The sequence below is a fragment of the Galeopterus variegatus genome, unplaced genomic scaffold, assembly GCF_000696425.1.
Source record: "Galeopterus variegatus unplaced genomic scaffold, G_variegatus-3.0.2 Scaffold2798, whole genome shotgun sequence".
NCBI classification, from domain to species: domain Eukaryota; kingdom Metazoa; phylum Chordata; class Mammalia; order Dermoptera; family Cynocephalidae; genus Galeopterus; species Galeopterus variegatus.
In genome coordinates, this window is record NW_007728909.1 from 22,104 (window position 1) to 45,215 (window position 23,112).

Here is a 23,112-nt window from a genome sequence, read left to right on the forward strand (position 1 = left end):
TTAAAACCCCCCAAACCAGGCCCATGATCACCACTAATCCATCAACTTATTACTCAGTGAATGGATTAATACAGTCACTAGGCATAGTCCTCACACTCTTCAAGTCCAATCACCTCTTCAAGGCCCCACCTTTCAATTACCTTAATACAATTTCCCACCATCTTAACAGTCACAGTGGAGAACAAGCTACTAATATATAAAACTTGGGAAGCACAATCCATATTAGTATCTGAGATAAGACATATAGATCCTTAAGACATTTTATTTCACTTGCTATTCACTAGTGTACCTGATACCTGGTCATTTTTACTCATTTTCCTAAGCAACATGTCTTCATTTTCTCAGTATAGAAACTACCTTCAACTTTATATGTTTTGTAGGTCATTCTAATAGTCTAACCTCTGCCAATAGCTTCAACTTGGTTGAGAAGTTTGGGATTTTTAAATTAGCTCTGCTATCTTTTTTTGTCTCTTAGTTCCTGTATTAGGATCCAACAGAATATCTTACAAAATATAAGTAGCTGCCAACTGTGGTAGTGTGGTCTATAAATATGATTTGTCTCCCCTGACTCTAACTTTCTCCCTTTCCCCCTGCCTTACATGGAGTCTAAGTAAAAAGTATTTGAAGAGGTCATTTGTGTATTAAATTAGAATTGATATTAACTAAATGTAGGGGCGTTCTGTGTATAGCAGTTTTTCTTATGTCATACAGTGTAGTTCTAAAAAACAGAGCAAATGAAATGGGAAGTAGGGACTTGGGTTTACATGCCAGTGCTGCTGATGACTCTATTTACTTACCTGTAGAACTTTTGCTCTGTTCTTATTTCATGGCGAAATTAACTAAGTGTCAGCTGTCAGGCATGCTCAACTCATGAAGAGAGGTACTGGAAGTACCAGTGAGGTGCACGTTCATAAATAGCTGTTGTGCAATATGTTCGTATGTGTTTGGATTGCTGCCTCTTACTTAACACCCGAAATAAACAAATTTGAACAACTGAAAGAACAACATTAGAAATTATCATCTTGCCTAATACAAACATGTGTAAGAGAGCCAGAAAGGTGAGAACTACAACTTCTTCCTAATCACATAACTATATGGACAACTGCCTGACATTTCGCCTAATTTACCTGTGGAAATGCCTTTTGAGAGTTAGAGAATTGAGAACTGGTATTACTTCTTAGGTCTTTTTCCTTTCCTAACCCTTGTGATATTGGGGATTTGTCATCTAGTAAAATGGACCTAGTATTTTTCAATCTGCAGATTACTCTAGTTCAAAAGTAAATTAAGATCTCTTGTTTCTTTTTGATTTTCTTCTTTTAAAATATAAATTTGCCTCTCTTTTAGCATGTAAATTTGTTGAATTAACAGTCCTTTGATAATATAATTCCTAATTATCAGCAATAAATATCTTCTTAAAAATAAAAAGTTTGTAATTCTAAATTTATTGACTCTCTCATTCTACTTATATAAGGTTATTATCTCTTTTAGCATGTAAATTTGTTGAATTAACAGTCCTTTGATAATATAATTCCTAATTATCGGCAATAAATATCTTCTTAAAAATAAAAAGTTTGTAATTCTAAATTTATTGACTCTCTCATTCTACTTATATAAGGTTATTAAAAAAATCATTGGTTAATTTCTAAACCAAGCTAAAAGGAAGATATGAATAGGAAATTGAACTCAAAACAACTCAAGACACAAAGCCCTAGTTAGTGATGGATGTGTTCTAACATTTGATTTACCATATTGTAATTATATTACATTTATATCATTTTCCCAATTATATTAAATTTGATTACCAAAAAAAATGTATTCTTATAGCACCATATCATGAGGAAGTGCTCAAAAAAGCAAACTAAATTTTATATGTCAAAGGGACACAGGAGCTATCTGAAAGTAGTCCCAATGGTCAAAGCTAGAATAATTTGAACAATAAAATTAACAACCTAGTATTGGATTATAACATAAAATATTTTTAAAATACCCATGAGTCCATACTGATATAAATAAATGACTGAATAATCAATAAATAGTATGGAATAGACAAATCTCCTATAAAGAAGAATTCCAAATAATTTACATATATACTCTTTCCTTGAGGATATGGAACATAACTCCTTACTTCCTAAGTGTGGGCTGCATAGAGTGACTTCCTTCCACAGAGTACAGTATGGAAAGGGGGGAAATAACTTTTCAGTGGAAAAATCCAACAAACACTACCTCAGCTAGGTGATCAAGGTTAACACCAACAGTGAGACATCATGTTGATAGTATGTATGCTTGATATAATGTGATGAGATGGTCACTTTACCTCTGTGGTATTTCTCCCCAAACCATAACACAGTCTAACCATGAGAAAAACTTCATGTAAACCCAAGTTGAGGAATAGTCTCCAAAATACCTGACCACCTCAAAATTGGTAAGGTCATCAAAAGCAAGGAAAATCTGAGAAACTGCCAATATATAGAGAAGGTTAAGAAGACATGACATCTAAATGTGATGTAGTATCTTGGATGGGATCCTGGAAAAGAAAGGTGACAGTAAGTAAAAGTGAAAGCAATATTAATAAAGTATGCATTTTGGTTAATAATAACATACCAATATTGGTTTATTAGTTGTAACAAATGTACCACAGTAATGTAAGATATTAACAATAAGGGAAATTAGGTGTGGAGTATATGGGAGCTCTGTACTATCTTTGTGACTTTTCTTAAATCTAAAACTTTTCTAAAATAAAAAAATATTTAAAAAAGAAAAACAAAACAAAAAATGTGTTCTGTTGGTTCAGGATTTGACCCAGAGCTATGGTCTTGTGGAATTTCTCAGAGGAGGAAGTATATTGGCTAGTGCCATTCATTTAAATTACTCTATTTTTCCATGATTACAAATTAAGTTGTTCTAATAATGCATAATATAACTTACTATAGCAATTTTGTTTCTTTTGCTGAATAAGTATAGACTCTAATTGTAGAGGAGGAAAATGGCGATATAAGGTCAAAAGACACAACTTCTTAAAATCACTTAGATAAGTTCTTTCTTCTAGAAATTGCAAATTAAGACAGTAGTTCCCATTAGCAAAATTTATAGTACGTTAATTGCAAATACATTCACAAAAAAGGTTATTTTACTTAATATTGGGTCTGTGTTCTATTACTTTTGTTAATAGTAATATAGTATATAAATATCCTCCAGACTGCCTACTTGGAATTTCTGAAAGTGCTGTGTTTTTTAATGGTTCTGTACACATTCTCGTACTGTCCTCTTGACAAATTCTCACTATTAATCACTTTGGCTAATACCTGTATCATCTTCAAGATTCAGTTAATCTGTTATCTCTTCCAGTAATATCTTCCTGACTCCCAATAAGAAATAGGTGAGCTTTCCTTTGCTCTCATTATACCTGGTGTGTGCTTTAATTATATTTGATGAATATCCTTATCACACTATAAGAATTGGTTCTCTCATCTAGTAAACTGAATTAGTAAACTTCACGGAAGAAGACACTTTGTAATTAATCTGTGTGTTCCTAGTGCCTAATGTAGTGCCTGGAACATAGTAAGACCTCAGTAAATTAATGATTAATTAATTGACTGAATAAATTCAACATGGGAGGTGAAAATATGATTGAGTTTTTAAAGGATTAAATCAAATAGTGAATAATACTTTTATAAAAAGTGATTAAAGGAGATTAAGGGGTGCTTAATATTTTGAAATGTCTTTGGGGCAAGCATGTTCTTCTAGAAAATATTCTGGAATAGATCACTGATCTGAGTCAGTATGTTATCTCTAATGTTCTTTCATGGTTTGAAACGCAAACAGTATGTCCTGTCTATAACTTATTTCCTCATTCAAACACAGGACTTGAAAAGTCAGGCTCTTACCAGAAAGAAGGAGGGGCATATGTCTTCCTTGATCCTTATGCTGCTTTGATCCTCATTGCTGTTTCTCCTTGTTTTCTTTAAGTCCTTAGCTTCTTTGAAGCACCCAATACCCCTCCTGGTTGAAGTTATTTACAGACCTGTTTACTCCCCTTTATTCAGTGAAGATTTTAGCACCAAGCTCTCTGCCTCTTGCTATATACATAATTGCTCCTGTAGTTGACTTTGACATGTGTGTAGATAATACTTTCACCAATACCATGTATTAGTTGGGATTAGGTTCAGCTACTCTAATAGACAAACCCCAAATAACAATGGATTAAACAAGATTAAGGTTTATTTCCCTTTTATATAAGAAAAGAAAAAAACTGGAGGTAGACAGTCCTGAGACGATAAACAGCTCTCCAGCTCTTATTTCTGCTCCACTATCTTCAGCATGAGGCTTCTACCTCATGATCCAAGATAGCTGCTGGAATTCCAGCCATTATATGCATATTCTACACAGAAGGAAGGAGAAATGTAAAAAGAAGGGTACATCCCTCTTATTATAAGGAGACTTAACAGAAGTTCCATATAACGTGTTCACTTAATTCTCATTGGAAGAACTTAGTCACATATATCTAGCTACCAGGGAGGCTAGGAAATGTGTCTACATGTATAGAGAGGCAATGTGCCCAGCTAAAAATCAAGGTTCTGTTATTAAGGAGGAAGAGAGAATGAATGTTGAGGGAGACTTCTAATACTCTCTGCTATCTATGACCTTCTTACTCCAGTGATTTTAAGATCTACCTCACCTCATCTACCTACACCCATGGTCATGTCTAAGACACTGGCATTACTAATAACTGCAACACCACTAAGATCTCAATTTCAGGAACTCTACTCTCCGAAACCATCTCTTACCTTTCAGCTCATTCTCTCTGGTACTCCAACTCCAATAGTTCTTTGAATCCACTAGGCCCTCCATCAACTGACTCTGTCTTTACTTCCCAGCTCACCTGGTTTAAAATCCACATTCCAACACTATAATCACACCCTACCATGCACTCTCAACCCCTTTGTTGCCCTCCTCCATATTTGCTAGGCTAAACTTCACTTTGGTTAAGTGCCTGCACCAAAACAGCTAATACCACTATGGTGACTTGGCTAATTCGTAACCACCAAACATAAGTGGACCTTCAGTGCTACCTGCCAATCATAGTCATTTTTTTAGTCAATTCTCTTTCTCACTCTCTTACTTGATTATTTCCCACTTCCTACCTGCTCAAGCCTCAAACACTTCGTCCAGTCTCCTTACAGCTAGTTAGTCACTTTGCTTCTTTTTTTTCTCTAAGAAAATGGAAGCAATCAGAAGACATTCACATCTCTCCATTCGTGGCCCAAAGTTTTTAGTGGGAGCTACTCACATATGCACCCTTTGTTTAGCACATATCAAATTTTGTGGAGTATATTATGAAGCAAATATATTTCACAGGGCCTAGTTTCTTGTACTTTCAGGTTTAGTCTAACTTCTTAAAAGTACACATAAAATGTTGACCTTGCAAAAAAACAGAAAAATTTCCCCAGGCTATAGTCTCTAGTGTAAGATAATGAATTGTAACACAGCAAGGTTGCTGGTTCAAAGACAGAGAAGTTACTGATTGATAAGTAAAGATACTGGGATGCTTTGTACGGAGAAGGAATGTTTGCTAAGATCAAGCTTTCGTTGGTGGATCACTTAAATTGCCTTATGGAATGCCATCTGGCTTGTTTTACTGAATGTTACCAGCCTATATTGTTAAACTATAACCCCACCTATGTTCTCTTCCTATAACTTCCTGGTCTGGAGAATAAATGTGGGAAGAGAACCCCAATTCGTTGTTAATTTCCCAAATGAAAGGAATGCCTCTCTCTTGAGGGTTCTGGGAGATTAACCACTTTGGGGCTTCTCACTGCTCAGAAGAGATGGGCTTTGAGTAATCCTTTGTGGCTCCGTCACCCGGGGAAAAGGGGTTACAAATCCATGGGAGGCAAAGCAACAAAATGTCCCAGAAGGAAAGCAGGTTTTCAGCATAAACCACATTGTTTACATGAACAGTTTAGACATAGCAAACCACTCTTATCAGTTAGGGTGGTAAGAAACCACCCCAAATCTAAGTTCCCAGAGACCACCCATGGGCCAAACCTGCAAGCTGGCCTTTCTACGGATAAGCAGCCACAGGCCTGCAGTTATGCTGTACGTCCTTGAGGGGGAAGTATCTACATAAATTATTTGGAAATGTTTTGTATGAGAAATTTGTTCCCCCATATCCTGGTTGGTTTTGATTGCTTACTTTATTTTTGAAGTATGGGAAGTATTACTATGGGTCTAAGAGTCAGATAACTCCTTTCTGCACAATGCCTTTTTAACAGGGATCTCCAATACTAGTCTCCAGACTCTTGCCTAACCCAGTGTTTCTCAAAATGTAGTCCTTGAACCAGAAATATCAGCATTATCTGGCACTTGATAGAAATTCTCAGGCCCCTCCCCAGACTCACTGAATCAGAAACTCTTGGCACATGGCCTAGCTATCTGTATAATTGAGCTTCTAGGTAATTCTGATGCATGGAAAGTCTGAGAACCAATGATTTCCCTAAAAGGAGAGGTAGACCTCTACCTGCTCTGTCATGCCTCCAACTGATCCTGAGGTCTCCATTGTACTCCTGTATCTTCCAGTACCAACAGTTTTTGACTTGTAAAAATTATGTGGGTAGGAATGAGGAGTAGTGTGGAGCTGGGGTGTGTTTAAACTAGCACCTGTCCCTCCTTCAGGATTTTAAATAAACTAGAGTCTTTTTTTCTCTATTTTCTTGGGCAATTCTTTCATTTGAAGTCTTCTGACTGTAGCTTTTGGCACCAAACTTCCTCATGGGCTTTATTAATTTTATTACTTTAGTAATTTTTAAAACTTTTTATTTTGAAATGATTTCAGTCTTTCTGAAAAGTTGCAAAGATAATAGAGTTCCCATATACCATTTACCCAGGCTCCCTAAAGATAACATTCATATAACACTATGACAATTATCAAAATAAGAAAATTAACATTGATGCAATACTATTAAATAAACAGACTTTATTCAAATCTCACCACTTTTTCCACTAATTTACTTTTTCTATTTTGGGATCGAATTCAGAATTCCATATTGCATTTAGTTGTTACGTCTCCTTAGTCTCCTCCAATCTTTGTCAGTTCCTCAGTCTTCTATTGTCTCTCAGGAACTTGACACTTTCTTAAAAACTAAGATCTATACTTTATTCTGATTCGTTTAGTTTAAACCTAATGTTCTTTTTCTGTCATAGGATCCCATCCAGGATACCATATTACATTTAATCATCACTAGGTGCCTCTAGACTTTCCTTAGTTTTGATGACCTTGACAGTTTTGAGGAGTACTCATTAAGCATTTTAAATGATGTCCTTTAACTTCTGATTGTTTGATATTTTTTCTCATGATGAGGCTGGGGTTATGGGTTTGGGGGAAGAAGATCATAGGGGGAAAGTGCTATTTTCATCATAAAGGGTTTGTGCTATTAATGACATTACTAATGAAATTTTCAGTGAAAGTTTAGTCATAAGTGTCACTATAGATAATAGAGTCCTGGTGGTCTCCTTAGAGATTTCAAGACTGTGAGTTCCTCTCAAGCAGGGGCTGCTTAAGATATGCCCAACTAGTATTAGGCCCTCAATCAAGGTTTGTTGAACTAAATGGACTATACATATCATTTCAAGAAATACTGGTCAAATATTTAATCTGAGCCTCATTTATACAATAGTATGTGATCTATCTTCTGTTCTGCCTACCCTCACAGGGCAATTTTGAGGATCACATGATATAATTTATATGCAAATCCTTTTGGATATGAAAGAATTATGATAAGATATGGGGAAAATTCTGTATCTTTGAATTGGGTCTTTCTTCCTTTGAGAGGGCAAAATGTATCACCTTCACTACTACTTCTCAGCCTGTATAAAAACTATAAGAAATTAAAAATAAAATTAATGATATTTGTTTTAAAAATAATTAAATTGCCTATGGTTGAGTAGCCTTTTTTGTGTATAAACTTGTTTTTGTTTTTGTTTTTAAATTGTAGTATCTGCACTTACCAGTATAATATCTGATACACTCCCTTATCTGAGGACTAAATAGGAAGTGGGTTTTGGGAGCAAGGAGATGGAGTGAGACCTTGCTCTTAGGCACTTGGGGCAGTAACTGATAGCCACCCCCGAGGGGCAACACCAGATGACTGCATGGAGTGGACAGAGTAAGCTCCATACTCCATCCCTTTGTACCAAAAATCCACTCACTATAGCATCCTCAAATAGAGGGCATGCCAGATGTTAAATTGGTAAGAGCAGATACTACACTCGATCTCATCCAAACAGGCTGAGAAGTGATTGTGTATAAACTTGTATCTTTTCTCTTGCTAAAGCTGATTTGTTAATAGTAGTAAATTGTTTTTCTTTTTTTATTTAAGTATGATTTTTATCCAGTAAAACTCACCCTTTTTTTTTTTTTTTTTTTTTTTTCCTTTTTGAGACCGGCTGCACCGCGCTCAGCCAGTGAGCGCTGTGAGCGCACCGGTCATCCCCATATAGGATCTGAACCCGCGGCGGGAGCGCTGCTGCACTCCCAGCGCCACACTCTCCCGAGTGCGCCACGGGCTCGGCCCAAAACTCACCCTTTTTAGTGTACAGTTCAGTGCGTTTTGATAACACCACTAAAATCAAGATACAGAACTGTTCCATAACAGTTGGTGTAGCTACTTCCTACCAGTGTTGCTGCAATATTGGACTGTCTCATCATGAGTCATGCTTGTTTATGATTTAGAGGAATTTATACACCAGACAAGACTGATGGATGGAATCTATAAACCCCTGAATCAAAAGAATTTTGGGTGCTACATAGAAACATTGGCCATTCGTGGTTGGGGGAATGTCAGGGATCAGCTCTGCTTCCAAGGTAATGGTGGAGGTGTTCACATTCTGGTTTTCAGTGGCCTATGTGGCTAAGAAAGGGCAACTTAGAGGAGACAGAGACTTGGTCTAAGAGATGTGAAACCAGAGAAAAAAGAGCTACAAAGATGGAGACAAGGCTGCCAATGACCTTGAAAAAGCATATAAATTCAAGGACATGTTTCAGGTATAAAAATTAGAACACTGTAGATTGGAAGAGACATTTGATCTAAATCAGGAGTCCTGACAAGCACATGCTGTAAGGTGTTGCAGAGGTAGATGTAAGTGTTTCACACCTGTTTTGGGTACACCGACCTGACACTAGAGCAAGTACAGCCTATGTGTGTCCTGGGCTGAGGAAGAGAGAGAAGCTCCATGCTCCACTTTGTCTGTATTTAATACTTCTTCCTGGTTCCTGATTGAAACCAATATGTGTGTATAGGCCCTGTCTTCAGAGATGGCCTTTCTCAGCCTAGACAGAGAAGTGGGGTACAAAGAATATAGAAGCTAACTGGGAGAATATTTAGAACTTCGTCCCCTTTAGAATGAGTACGTTCTCTGTCTACATTCAGAGCAGAGTCAAATTCCTCTCCCTCCACTATGAATTTGGCAATACTAGGATGAGTTAAGTCATGGCAAATTAAACTGGTAAGAAAAACTTCTAGTGAGTACTGCTGGACTTTCTTCTCTTCAAACTTTTGCAGCTTGCTGATGAGTCAGGTGGGATAGGAATGCCATAAGATTAAACCAAGAGAAATTAGACACCAGGGAGTCCTAGGTGGTTTTGATGGGAGGCATAAGGGAGTGGTCACAGAGAGCAAAGGGGCAGTCCCTTTTAACAGGGAACAAACAATCCTCCTCTCTCTGGAAGAGTATGGCTGTCCTGTGGGTGGGAGGGAAATAAAGCATCTGATGCTCATTGCACTGGCCAGATGGGAGCTGATGAGGAAGGAGACTCACCTATGCCTGTATGGTGCAGTCATGACACACTGCACAGGTGAGAACCGAAACAGCTGCTACACCATGTGTCTAAGTTGTGCTGAATTTCACATACTGCGGTCAGTGAATCCACGTTCTTGAGTCACTGTAGACTCCAGAGATACTGTGCCTTCTAGTCCTCTTTCATTTAACGTTGTGACATGAAAAGTAAATATTTTCTTGTCTAGGTACTTTTCTTGAAGTTTAACTTTGCTAATTACTTCCTAACTAATTCCTGTGCTTGTTACTAGTTCTTTGCTAGTTACCTTTCCTAACAAGAACCTAAGACAACTGTGTAGAAAGCAGATATGCATCTCCTGGTTTTCACTACAGGAGGGAGCAGGTGTTCTCTGTGTGCACAGGAAACCCCTAAGGCTGGTGTGTTCAGCTTAGGTCGTACTTACATGTACCACAAAGACAATGCACAACCTGCTAGCAGGGCTATTTCATTGTTGGGTGAGTGAATTAAATCAATACAATCTGCAGTTTTGTTGATCCTTGAATCTGGAATCTGAAACTACCTTGCCCTCATTTTCTGTTCTGTATGAGACCTTTTGCATATTTTACCCATCCTTTACTAGTTTCTGATTATTCATTGTCACCTCAGGCAAGTGTTTCTGGTATTTGTTCAACCTCCTTGTCTTCATGATTTTATGCAAATAAAATCAGAAATATCTGCCCAGATATTTCCCACTTCACCTGCTACACAGTGGTCTATATGTGCATGGAGACATAAGTAGCTATGAGTGAGTCAGTATTGTATTGAGTGTCCTCATGTTTTGTCTTCAAAATAATGCCCTCGCATGGTTTTCTGATGTATCAGACAATGTGTCTCTGATCTGGTGGATCTCCACCATGGCAGGCTCAGCCTGAAACTGGGAAAAATTAAAAGTATCTTTCGTTCCCCATATCACTGAATGCTTGTCCAGCTTTTCTCTGGACTTCTGCAGCTGTATTCTCTATCCTAGTACAAATCTGATTCCTAGGCACAGGCTATACAACCATTCACAGCTCTTGCACAGAACCTGCTTCATATCTAAGGAGAGGACAGACAACCTTGTCCTACATCCCTCCATACATTGGGGACTTCACAGGCCCTCCAGGTTGGCTTCTGCTGTGCTGTGTTATCCAGGGAAACTCTCTCCATGGAAAGTGTTCTGGTCTGAACAACTTTCTTACTACCAGGTTTTACAATGTTAAGTACTTTATCCAACACCACACAGTAAGGGGCTTTATCGTAGTTTGAAATACATTTGTATATGTTCCCAAACTTGATTGCTGTATCTACCATGACACACATTATTTGACCCATTTTATGTATGATGAAACAGAAACTCAGGAAGGACAAATCAATCACTTGCCCACAGACAGTATAGACAGTGCTTGAAGATAGAGCCTGGGAAACTTCCTTTCTCAGTCCAGGGCTCTTTTCACTCTAATAAGTTGCTTCCCATCCTTCAAAGCTGGTTGGATACTGCTGGTAAAACTGTCATTTGTGGAGGTGTGGAAGTATGGAGTCTTTCATAAGCCTGGGACTTTGTGTAAACAGGGCCCGTGGCCAACTTACCTGCACTCAGCTTGTGGGCAAGGTGCTCTGCCAGCCTGTGCCCATCAGCCAGTTGCTCTAAGAGGCCCTGCCCCTGATAGTTGTCATTGTCATTGTGGGTGAGGAGGTCCTTGAGATGCTGAGTGGAAATGAGATGCCTCTTCCCTCTGGTAACATTTGCCTTAACTGTGTCAGGTCTTAGGCTTGATCTTTAATTAGTATATTATATTCCTTAGGATGGGAGAGACAGAAAATTTAGCAATGCAAAGAGCTGAAAATAAATTGTATGGGCTTTTACAGATAGTTCTTAGAATATTCCCAAGAAGTTCCCCAAGCTGAAATTCAGCATATGTTTGGTGACCTGCCTGTGGTCACCAAAGAGAAGGAAGATAAAACAAAGATCTCCATATCAGAAAGTGCTCCTGTTAGATTTCTTGACATTCCCCTCATCTTTTTCTTTTCTAAGCAAAGCCAGGTGTCTTCCTAAATCATCTTTATAAAGATGCCCTGTAAGTTCCTCACTTTGGCCATGGCCATTTCCATATAAAATCACACATAGTGCATTGTGCAGTGACTGGACAAAAAGCAAGACACAGAAGTATGGACAGGTGTAGCTGGTGTTTACTGAAAAAACAAAAGAATAAAATATTGACAGGGTCAAGAAGACAGCATTCTTTTGAATGAAGGATGACGAGCTAAGTCAATCGTGATGCGATTGTGATTACATGTTAAGGAGGGAGTGATTATACAACATTGAGACTATACTAAATGCCACTGAGCTGTTCACTTTAATTTGATTAATTTTATGTTATGTGCAGTTCACCTCAATAAATTATTTGCTTTAAAAAGATAAAAGGAAGATAAGACTGAGTCTATAATTCGCATATTAATATTCTTGTAGAACATTTGAGACACGTGCCTCTTATGTAGATTTCTGCCATTTTTCTGGCTCAAGATCATTCTTTGTTCTTTCAGCGGAGCTGCCCTACTTGAGAGATTGATGCACCTTCCCACCTACCTGCCTCACACAGAGCCCCCTTACCTGAGCTTCTCAGATAGCATTTACTACTCTGCCAGCTCCTCCTGAAGCTCTGGCTTCTCCCCCAGCACGAACTCAAGGATTTCTTTGCAGTCTTCACACTGTGAGATGAGATAGATGCACCTGCCTCAGTGGAAAACAGGACATGCTGCTGTGGTCATAGCTTTCTGGGGATGACCCAGTGTCTACCCAAGGACAAAAGGATCCTACTGCCAAGCTCTACACTGTGATTTCCACATCTTTATTTCTCAACCTCCCAACTACATGGTATTTGATAAAATATAAACATTAAAAATTTAACCCTAAACTCATTTGAAACTAAAAAGAAAAAAAAGGGTAAAAAGTTTTTCTTTAAAATAAAAATCAAACTGCTATAAAAATTACTTTACCCAAAATCTTTATAAATCTATGTAAAAAATAATCTAAATTTGAAAAATCTATGTAAAAACTGCTTTACCCAAAAAGGTCCAACAACCTTCATGAGATTACCTATCTGGCAAATAATATTTAGCCACGTGAACAGGTGCCTTTTTTGTCAAAAATGTAATTTGGATCCAACTGTCTTCTATAAACTGGTGGGTATGCATTACTATCTGAAGACTAAAAACTTAAATTAAAAGCTAGAGGTCTTTTCTGTGTATGTATACTGGTATCTGTTTAGGTGTGTTCATACATATGTACATGTAATATGTTGTGTATTATTCTGTTTTCTATTGCTTATAAAAGAATTCCTGAAACTGGGTAATTTATAAAGAAATAGAATTTATTTCACACATTTCTGGAGGCTGGGAAGCCCACAGCCTAGGGCGCGCATCTGGTGATGGTCTTCTTGATGGTGATTCTACAGTGATACATGGTGTCACTGGCAAGAATGGCCTGAGCAAGAGAGCTAATCTTGTCACTTGCTGTCTTCATAAAGCCATCACAACCACAGCCATGATAATTCGTTACTTCATGAATGGATTAATCAATTCATGAAGGCACTGTCCTCACTATCCAATCACCTCTCAAAGGTACCACATTTCAAATACCATAATTGGATTTCCCACCTTCTTAACACTGTTACAGTGGTGATCAGTTTCCAAAACATGAACTTTTGGGGGACACATTTGACCCATAGCATTGTGTCTACACCGTAAACTCTTGTGTAGTAAACCAAAAATCCCTTAAAAAATTTTTTTCTATTCAGTAATCTGGCTTAGATAAGTGAGCACATATGTAAAACGTATAGCAATTAACCCAAATGTTTTAGTTCATGTGAATATGTAAATATCTCATAAATAAGCTGGTTTTAAATTAGTTGATAAAATTGAAGCTCTATTTACAATATCCAAGAGTTGGAACCAACCTGAATGTCCACTGATCGATCACTGGCTAAAGAAAATGTGGTATATTTATACAATGGAATACTACTCTGCCATAAAAAAAATGAAATCCTACCATTCTCAGCAACATGGATGAACTTGAAGAAAATTATGTTAAATGAAATAAGCAAGGCAGAGAAAGAGAAATACCACATGCCTTTACTCTTAAGATGGAGCTAAAAAAAAATAAAGAAATAAAAAAAGAAAGATACAACAATGAAGAATTTGCTAAACTTTCAAAGGAGAGAATGAAACTGAGGCCATCAGAGGCAGGAAAGGGGGTGGAGAATTAGTGAAAAATTGGTAAAGGGCCACAAAAAAATGATTACATTGCGTGATGTTGAATATACTAATTATCCTGATATAAACATCATATTTGCATGTGGGTATTGATATTCAACTTTTTATCTCACAATTATGTATAATCAATTATGTTTCAATAAAAATAAAATAAAATGTTCTTAATAAAAACAAAAGGAATTGAGAAATACTAAACGTTAATAGGACTTGACTGGGGAAAATATAAAAGAATGGAAGAATCAAGTCGAGGCAGTTTTCTTGCAAAAAAAATTAATTTGTTGATAAAATAAAAATAGAAACATCTTCATAACTGTCAACATACATTTTTGCTTGGGTTTACTAGTCACACACAATTATATTTGTCTATGCCAGATGTTTTAAGGTTATAAAACTATAAACTGACTAAAAGAGAAGTATCTTTCATTATGTAATTCTTTAATAAGTGAGACTAATTTAATATTGTTGGTCTAATGAAAACGACTGTATCTTCTGAGTTATGGACAGGATACTTACAAGTTTAACTCTAAAGTTCTTACTCAGGTGAATACCTGATATTCACAGGCTATAAAATGGTTAACATAGAAATAACTTAAAGTGATGAGTGTCCTTTTCTAATATCTCAACTTTTAAAAGTAATCTAGGTATAATTTTTAAAAATAAATAAATTAGGTAAATGTAAATGGGAGAAATGTCTATAAACGAATTTTTCATGTAATTAAAAATCTTAAAGTTATGTTATGTTAAATTAAACAATAGATACATATTAAATGTCTGAGTCTTTTCAAAATAAGAAAAAAACTGAAATACATATGGGCTTAACATAAATATAAGTTTGATCTTGGCGTTTAAATTTTATTAAAAGACTAAATATATTTGGGTCTATTAATACCCACACAAATTTAAGATTATGGGAAAATATATTTTTAGAAGTATAAAATGGTTGTCACGTATGAAATACTGCTATGTGACAGAAGTTTAAAATTGCTTGCTTCCTAGGTTTTCAATAAAAATTAAGGTTATTAAGAGTTAGAAATCTAATTAATATACATAATTCTGGATAGAAATTATACCAAAAAATAAGATGTTTTTGATGAGAAAAATTATGACAGACATAAAAATGCACTCTTTATTCTAAATAAGAATAATTTTGCATAAATTCAGAGGTTATTTAAGGTTGTTTTAAAAAGTAAATTTAGGAAGAAAATAAAAACAAGATAGAAAGAAGCCAGTCAGTAAGAGAGAAAGAGATGTGAAAGAAGTTATGGGTATGAAGATGTATTTTTGGTAACAAAGGTTAAAGAGAAAGAGAAGAATTTTGTATGAGAAAGAATCTTGTATAATAAATTTTTGTCCTAAAGTAAGATGACTGGTTATTTAGGAAAGGAAGTAAAGGACTAAGCAGTAGGTCTAATGCACGTTGTTGAAGGTCTGAGTAAGCTGTAAAGGGTTGTGAGGAGTAAATTTATGAAAGAAATTTTGTATGTGATTAAGTTGGCTACAATTAAAAGGAAATTACTTGAAAGTCTTTCTAAATATTGAGCTTTAATATTAAAATAAGCAAAGAGTTTGCGTTTTATCAAGATAACTTCCTTGTCTTTATTGATTACTTGGGAAAAGTGAGCTTTGAAAGGGTAGAAGTTTTTTATCCATATGAATTTCTGAATTGCTTTTGAAGCCTTTGATTATCACTCCAGTTAAATAAATGACTATTATGTCACAGTGACTCATGATACTGTTTTGATCCAATATTTTAACTCTTTTGGCATCCTCGACAGGCTTCCCCAATATCAAAATTCTTAAATTACATCTTTAAGATTTTTCAGTTGAGCCCCTGGAGAGCCTCAAAGGATGTATTTCTCATCTTGTAGGAATATTAAATGATTAGGCTCATTTGACTAAATGTATGGGAAATATCATTATAAATACAGCTATTCTAGGTTTTTGTCATCCACAGTTTTGATTTTTTCTAAAGGCATCTGCAATCACATTCATGGAAAAGAATTTGACAAGCACTCTTAAATGGAGAAAATTAACAGTTTGTAGAACTCTAGTAAAAAAGTTGATGGGTCCATAAAACTGCTAATCAAGATAAAGTAGAACAAAAGTTAATTATAGTAGGTTGAATAACTGATAAAGATAATATTTTTGTGAATTTTATTTAAAACACTGTTGGTGGGCCGGCCCGGTGGCGCACTGCTGTTCTTTTTTTTTTCCTTTTTTTTGTCTTTTTTCGTGACCGGCAACGGAGCGCAACCCTCAGTATCGCAACCCTCGGTGTTGCTCCCGCACCTCGCTCAGCCAGTGAGCGGCCGGTCCGTATGTGGGATCCGAACCCTCGGCGGGAGCGCCGCCACGCTTCCCAAGCGGCGCACTGTAGCAGTGCGCCACCGGGCCGGCCCAACACTGTTGGTTCTTTACTTAAATTTTTGTTTTCCAGATTTTAGGAAACTTTCTTTCTTAAGTTATCTACAATTTACAGCAATTTGATAAAATATCCTTTTGTGTACAAAGATGGAAACATTTGCTTTCTCTCCCTACCTGATTCATTCAAAGTTCAAAAACTATTTATATAGAGTATTCTCATAATTTTTTATGGCAATATGGTTATTTACATAAGTTCAGTAAGAATTTTCCCTCTCTTTATAACAGGATATAATTGGAAGCATTGGTTAAATTACCAGGGCTTTGACTGAAATATCATATTTTAAAATGTGCATAAAATGCCTGATTTCAAGGGTTCTATTGTTACAGTGAGTAAATAAAACTGTCATTAGCTGGCAGGCCTGGGAACTTTAAGAGTGTAGGTAAAATATAAAATCTGCTTTAGTTTGGCTTTCCTAGCTTCAAGAAGTTTTTTAATACAAGATCCCTACATGATCAGTATAGAGGAAAAAAAAAAGTCATGCTTCTAAAGAGAAGCTATAATACATCTTCCATTAGGTTGTAGCTCTGCGTATTGTATTTAAATTTTTATCTACCTGTACACTGGACTAGATCCTAATTTTTTTTAGATTTCTCCAATTCAACTCTCTTCTATAAAATTTCTAAACTTGGAAACTGCTCTGTTTCTAAAGCCCTATATGAAGAAACTAGATGAATTTTAAGAGACAAGTCTTGTGCCTGATGTATGGGATATACAGAAAGTTTACCAAACTACTGGATGCCATAACCAGAGACATTCGAGCTGCAATCCAGGACAAGTTGATGTTTTCACTCTGTAGACAGCTTGTCCTAAGATGTGAGAAAAAGACTCCATATCACAAAGAGACTCTTGCCCGCTTAATGTCTACCTTTTTCACTTGGCAGGATATTCATGTAATTTATTCAATTGGTTGCCCTTAAGCCTAGGTTTATAACTCAACATCATGATAGCAACTGAGATGGTCAAACTACTATTAATTTTACTTTGTATTTTTTCTTTTTAAAGTTTGTATGTTTCACTTGTTAAATTTTGGCAGAAGTATAACTTCTGAGAGAGTAATGCTGGCCCAGTGCTTCAAAGTGATGGCCAACCCCTTCGGAACTGACAAAATTGAACTTAATGAATTTCAGGCAGACTTAGCCTGGGAGTACACCTTCAAAAACTCCTTGTTGCTAAAGTATGCCTAAAAGGAGTTTTTTGTTTGTTTGTTTGAAGTAATTATTTTTTCAATTTATTGAAACATAATTGATTGTACATATCGGTGAGGTACAGCATTGAATATCAATAACTGTGTGTGATATGTGATACTCAAATCAGGATAATTAGTGTATTCAACGTTTTACAATGTAATCGTTTTTTGTGGTCCTTTACCAATTTCTCACCAACGCTCATTTCCCCTCCCCCTTTCCCACCTCCAGAGCCTCAGTTCTGTTCTCTCCTTTTGAAAGGTCAAAGAATTATTGTGATTGTTCTTTCTTTTTTATTTATCTGTTTATTATTTTAGCTTCCATCTATGACTGAGGACATGCAGTATTTCTCTTTCTGTGCCTGACTTATTTCACTTAACATAATTCTCTCTAAGTTCATCCATGTTGCTGTGAATGGCAGAATTTTATTCTTTTTTATGGCAGAGTAGTATTCCATTCTGTATATATACCACATTTTCTCTATCCAGTCATCCATCAGTGGACATTTAGGTTGGTTCCAGCTCTTGTCTGTAATTAATACAGCTGCAGTAAACATGGGAGTGCAGCTATCCCTTTAACATGATGATTTCCATTCCTTTGGGTATATACCCAGCAGTGGGCAGTTCTATCTGTAGTTTTTTGAAGAAACTGTGTACTATTTTCCATAATGGCTGTAATAATTACAGTCCCGACATCCTCACCAACATTTGTTATTCTGTCTTTTTGATAATGGCCAGTCTAACTGGGGTGAGATATCTCAATGTGGTTTTGATTTGCATTCCCCTGATGCTTCGTTATGGTGAACATTTTTTCATGTTTTTTGGCCATTTATATATCTTCCTTTGAGAAATGTCTATTCAGCTCCTTTACCCATTTTTAAAAATTGGGTTACTTGTTTTTTTAACTATTAGGTTGTTTGAGTTCTTGTATGTTCGGGATATTAATTCCTTGTCAGATGCATAATTTGTGAATATTTTCACCCATTGTGTAGGTTACCTTTTGCTCTGTCGATTGTTACTTTTGCTGTTCAGAAGCTTTTTAGTTTGATATAATCCCACTTTAAAATTTTTACTTTTGTTGCTTGTGCTTTTGGGGTCTTATTCATAAAGTCTTTGCCCAGTCCTACTTCTTGAAGTGTTTCCCCTATGTTTTCTTTTAGGAGTTTTATAGTTTTAGGTATTATATTTAATTCTTTAATCCATTTTGAGTTGATTTTGATATATGGTGAGAGGTATGGCTCTAGATTTATTCTTCTATATATGAATGTCCAGTTTTTCTCAGCACCATTTATTGAAGAGGTAGTCTTTTCCCCAATGTATGTTCTTGGTGCCTTTGTCAAAGATCAGTTGGCTTTAAGTATGTGGGTTGATTTCAGGGTTCTCTGCTCTGTTCCATTGGTCTGTCTGTTTTTATGCTAGTACCATGCTATTTTGGTTAATATATATTTCTTGTATAATTTGAAGTCAGGTAGTGTTATGCCTATGGCTTTATTTTTTTTTTTGCTCAGGATTGCTTTGGCTATGTGGTGTCTTTGTTGTTCCACACGAATGTTAGGATTGTTTTTTCTATTTCTGTGAAGAATGTCATTGGTGTTTTGATGGGGATTGCACTGAATCTGTAGATTGCTTGGGTAATATGGACATTTTCACAATATAATTCTTCCAATCCAAGAACATGGAATGTCTTTCCATCTTTTTGTGTCCTCTGTAATTTCTTTCAGCAGTGATTTGTAGTTCGTGTGGTTCAGATCTTTCACCTCCCTGGTTAAATTTCTTCCTAAGTTTTTTTTTTTTTTTTTTTGGTGATTATTGTAAATAGGCTTACTTTCTTAATTTTTTTTTCTGCAAGTTAATTGTTGGAGCATACAAACAATAGTGATTTTTGCATGTTGATCTTGTATTCTGCAACTTTACTGAAATTGTTTATCAGCTCTCAGAGTTTTTTTGTGCAGTCTTTAGGTTTTTCTATATACAGGATCATGTCATCTGCACACAGGAACAGTCTGACTTTATCTTTTCCAATATGGATGTCCTTTATTTCTTTCTCTTGCCTGATTGCTCTGGCTAGTACTTCCAATGCTATGTTAATTATTTCTTTCCATCTACTATTTTTAGGATTGTATTGTTCTTCTTTTTCTAGTTCTTTGAGGTGTAGCATTAGGTTATTTATTTGAAGTCTTTCTATTCTTTTGATGTAAGTGCAATAAGCTTTCCTCTTAGTACTGCCTTTGTAGTATCCTACAAGTTTTGGTATGATGTGAATTATTTTCATTAGTTTGAAGAAATTGCTTGATTTCCTGTTTAATTTCTTCTTGGACCCATACATCATCCAGTAGCACGTTGTTTAATTTCCATATATTTGTAAAGTTTCCAGAGTTTTGCTTGTTATTGACTTCTAGTTTTATTCCATTGTAGTCTGAAAAGATACTTGAAATAATTTCAATTTTTAAAAATTTGTGGAGATTTGATTTGTTACCTAACATGTGATCTATTCTGGAGAATGTTCTGTGTACTTATGGGAAGAATGTATATTCTGTACTTGTTGGATGAAATGTTCTGTAGATATCTGCCAAGTCCATTTGGTCTAAAGTATGGTTTATATACTGTCTCTCTGTTGATTTGTTGCCTAGATTATCTGTCCAATGGTGAGAGAGAGGTGTTCAGGTCTCCTACTACTATTGTATTGGGGTCTATCTCTTTCTTTAGGTCTAATAGTGTTTTCTTTATATATCTTGGTGCTCTGGTGTTGGGTGCATATATATTTATGATTATTATGTCTTCTTGTTTGATAGATCCTTTTATCATTGTATAATGGCCTTCTTTGTCTCTTTTTATGGTTTTTGGTTTAAAGTCTATTTTATCCAATATAAGAATAGCTACTCCTGCTCTTTTTGTTTCTATTTTTGAGATATATCTTTTTCCATCCCTTCACTATTAGTCTGTGTGTGTCTTTACAGGTGAGGTGATTCTCTTGAAGATAACACAGTTGAGTCTGACTTTTTAATCCAGTCAGTCAGTTGGTGTCTTATGAGTGGGGAATTTAATCTATTTACATTTAGGGTTGTTATCGAAAGTTACTGTCTTACTCCTGACATTTTATCAATTTTTGTATGTTTCAGATATCTTTTGTTCCTTTCTTCCCTCTTTAATGTTTGTCTTTGGTGTTTGTTGTTTTCTTGAGGTGGTAAGACATAATTTCTTTCTCTTCATCATTTGCATTTTTTTTCTACAAGTGGGTTTTGTTTTTTCTTTTGTATTCATGGAACTGATTATCATTTTTCGAATTCCAGATGCAAGACTCCCTTGAGGATTTCTTGTAGGGCTCGTCATGTTGTGGTGAATTCCTGCAGTTTTTGTTTGTGTGGGAAATACACTATGTCTCCCTCATTTCTGAAGGATAGACTTGCTTGGTATAATATTCTTGCCTGGCAGTTTTGTCTTTTATTATTTGGAATACATCATCTCATTCTCACTGGCCTGTACAGCTTCTGTTGAGAAATCTGCTGTTATTCTGGTCAGGACTCCCATATATTTGACTTGACACTGTTCTTTTGCTGTTTTTAAGATTCTCTCTTTGTGTGAGTTTTGCCAGTTAGATTATAATGTGTCTCAGATAAGATCTTCTTAGATTGAATTTGTTTGGGGATCTTTGAGCCTTCTTGATCTGAAGGTTGTCGTCTCTCCCTATACATGAGAAGTTTTCTGCTATTATTTCACTGAATAGGTTTTCAATGCCTTTTCCTTTCTCCTCCCCTTCCAGACCACCCCTGATTTGGATGTTTGCATGCTTAAGGTAATCTGCTAGTTCTCTCAGATTTTCTTCATTTTTTTTTATTTTTATTTTTTCCATCCTAGGGCATTTCAAAAGACTGTCTTCAAGATCAGAAATTCTTTCTTCTACTAGTTCTAACATGCTGCTTAAGCTCCCGGTTATGTTTTTCAATTCACTGAATGAATCCTTCAGTTCAAGGAGTTCTGCTACATTCTTTTTTAATGTTACTATTCTCTTTGTAAATGTCTTCCTTCATATCCTGGGTAGTTTTCCTCATTTTTTTTTTGTGTTGTCTGAGTCTTCCTGTATCTCACTGAGTTTCCTTAAGATTGTTGCTCAGAATTCCTTTTCAGTCATTACAAGGGTTTCCTGCTCTATGGGGTCTTGTATTTGAGAATTATTGTATTCCTTTGGTTGTGTCATATTTTTGTGTGGTTTTTTTGTTTGTTATTTGAATTTCTATTATATCTACATTGTCATCTGGTAGAGCAATTGCTGCTTCTATTACTCTAGAGTGGGCTTTGAGGATAGAGACTTCTTCCTGTAGATGTATTTTATACTGACCATTGAATAGGTTGTTTGAGTATTGGTTCTGGTACACACAGTAGTGTAGTCTCCATGTGGGTTCTTCCATGGTATTCAGTGTCAGAGTTGTATGTGAGTGCCTCTGTGGTCTAGGCACTGGGGCACTTAGTGTTTTCTAGCTGAGGTTAGTTACACTCTGTTGGTTCATCAAGGATGTTGGTGAGCTCTTGAGTTCTTGGAAGAAGCACCTATGTGCCGTGTTGCACTTTGGCTGGGGCGGGTGACACTGGGTAAGCTTGTTGTCAACCTGTCTAGCATCCTGTGACCCTGATGGGTGCACTGAGGTGTACCTGAGCTCCTCAGTTTGAATGGGGCAACCCTGGGTGGGATTTTTCTTTCTTCTTTCCTACATGCCAATGTTCCTCCTGTATCCTTGCTTCTCCCAGTTGGGGGATGGTTTGGTGATGAGTGGGAATTTTCTTCCTTACTCTATTTGAGTAACCTGGGTTTCTGCACTCTCGGGGGTTCCAAGCATGTCTCTCCCAGGATCAATGTCATTGTGTGGGCTGCACATGTACTTCCCACCCCAGATGTGTTACTCTGTTTGTCAGCAATTTCCCCTGTGGCTTGGGCCACTTGGCCGAGGGTCTACAATTGCTCACCTCTTTCCCCAAGCTCTGCTAGTGACCCTCCTTGAATCAACACAGTTGAGTGGTCCGCAAGCCACTTGCACTGTGGCAGTAGCTGATATGGTCATTTTGGCTGCTACTGTGGCTTTGAGCCCCCCTTGTGGCAGCAGTGGCTGTCATGGTGGTTGTGGTAGGCCACCCACACAGCATTGGCTTTTTTTTTTTAATGATTATAAATTTTATTTTGTCAATATACAATGTGGTTGATTATTGTGGCCCATTACCGAAACCTCCCTCCCTCCTCCCTCTCCCCCCTCCCACCCAACAATGTCCTTTCTGTATGCTTGTTGTGTCAACTTCAAGGAATTGTAATTGTTGTGTCTTCTCCCCCCCGGTTGTGTGTGTGTGTGTGTGTGTGTGTGTGTGAATTTATTTATTTATTTTTAGCTCCCACCAATAAGTGAGAACATGTGGTATTTCTCTTTCTGTGCCTGACTT

At 36.5% G+C, this 23,112-nt stretch overlaps 1 protein-coding gene across 1 annotated transcript in view; it reads right to left on the reverse strand.

Annotated features, from left to right (window-relative positions):
• Positions 1 to 4,331: 4,331 nt before the first annotated feature.
• The window catches only part of NBPF7 (neuroblastoma breakpoint family, member 7), a 56,772-nt gene continuing 37,991 nt past the window's right edge, over positions 4,332 to 23,112 (reverse strand). The window contains 3 exon segments of the mRNA XM_008583028.1: positions 4,332 to 4,378; positions 11,399 to 11,527; positions 11,530 to 11,574. Of these exon segments, the coding sequence (XP_008581250.1) occupies positions 4,332 to 4,378; positions 11,399 to 11,527; positions 11,530 to 11,574 (221 nt within the window).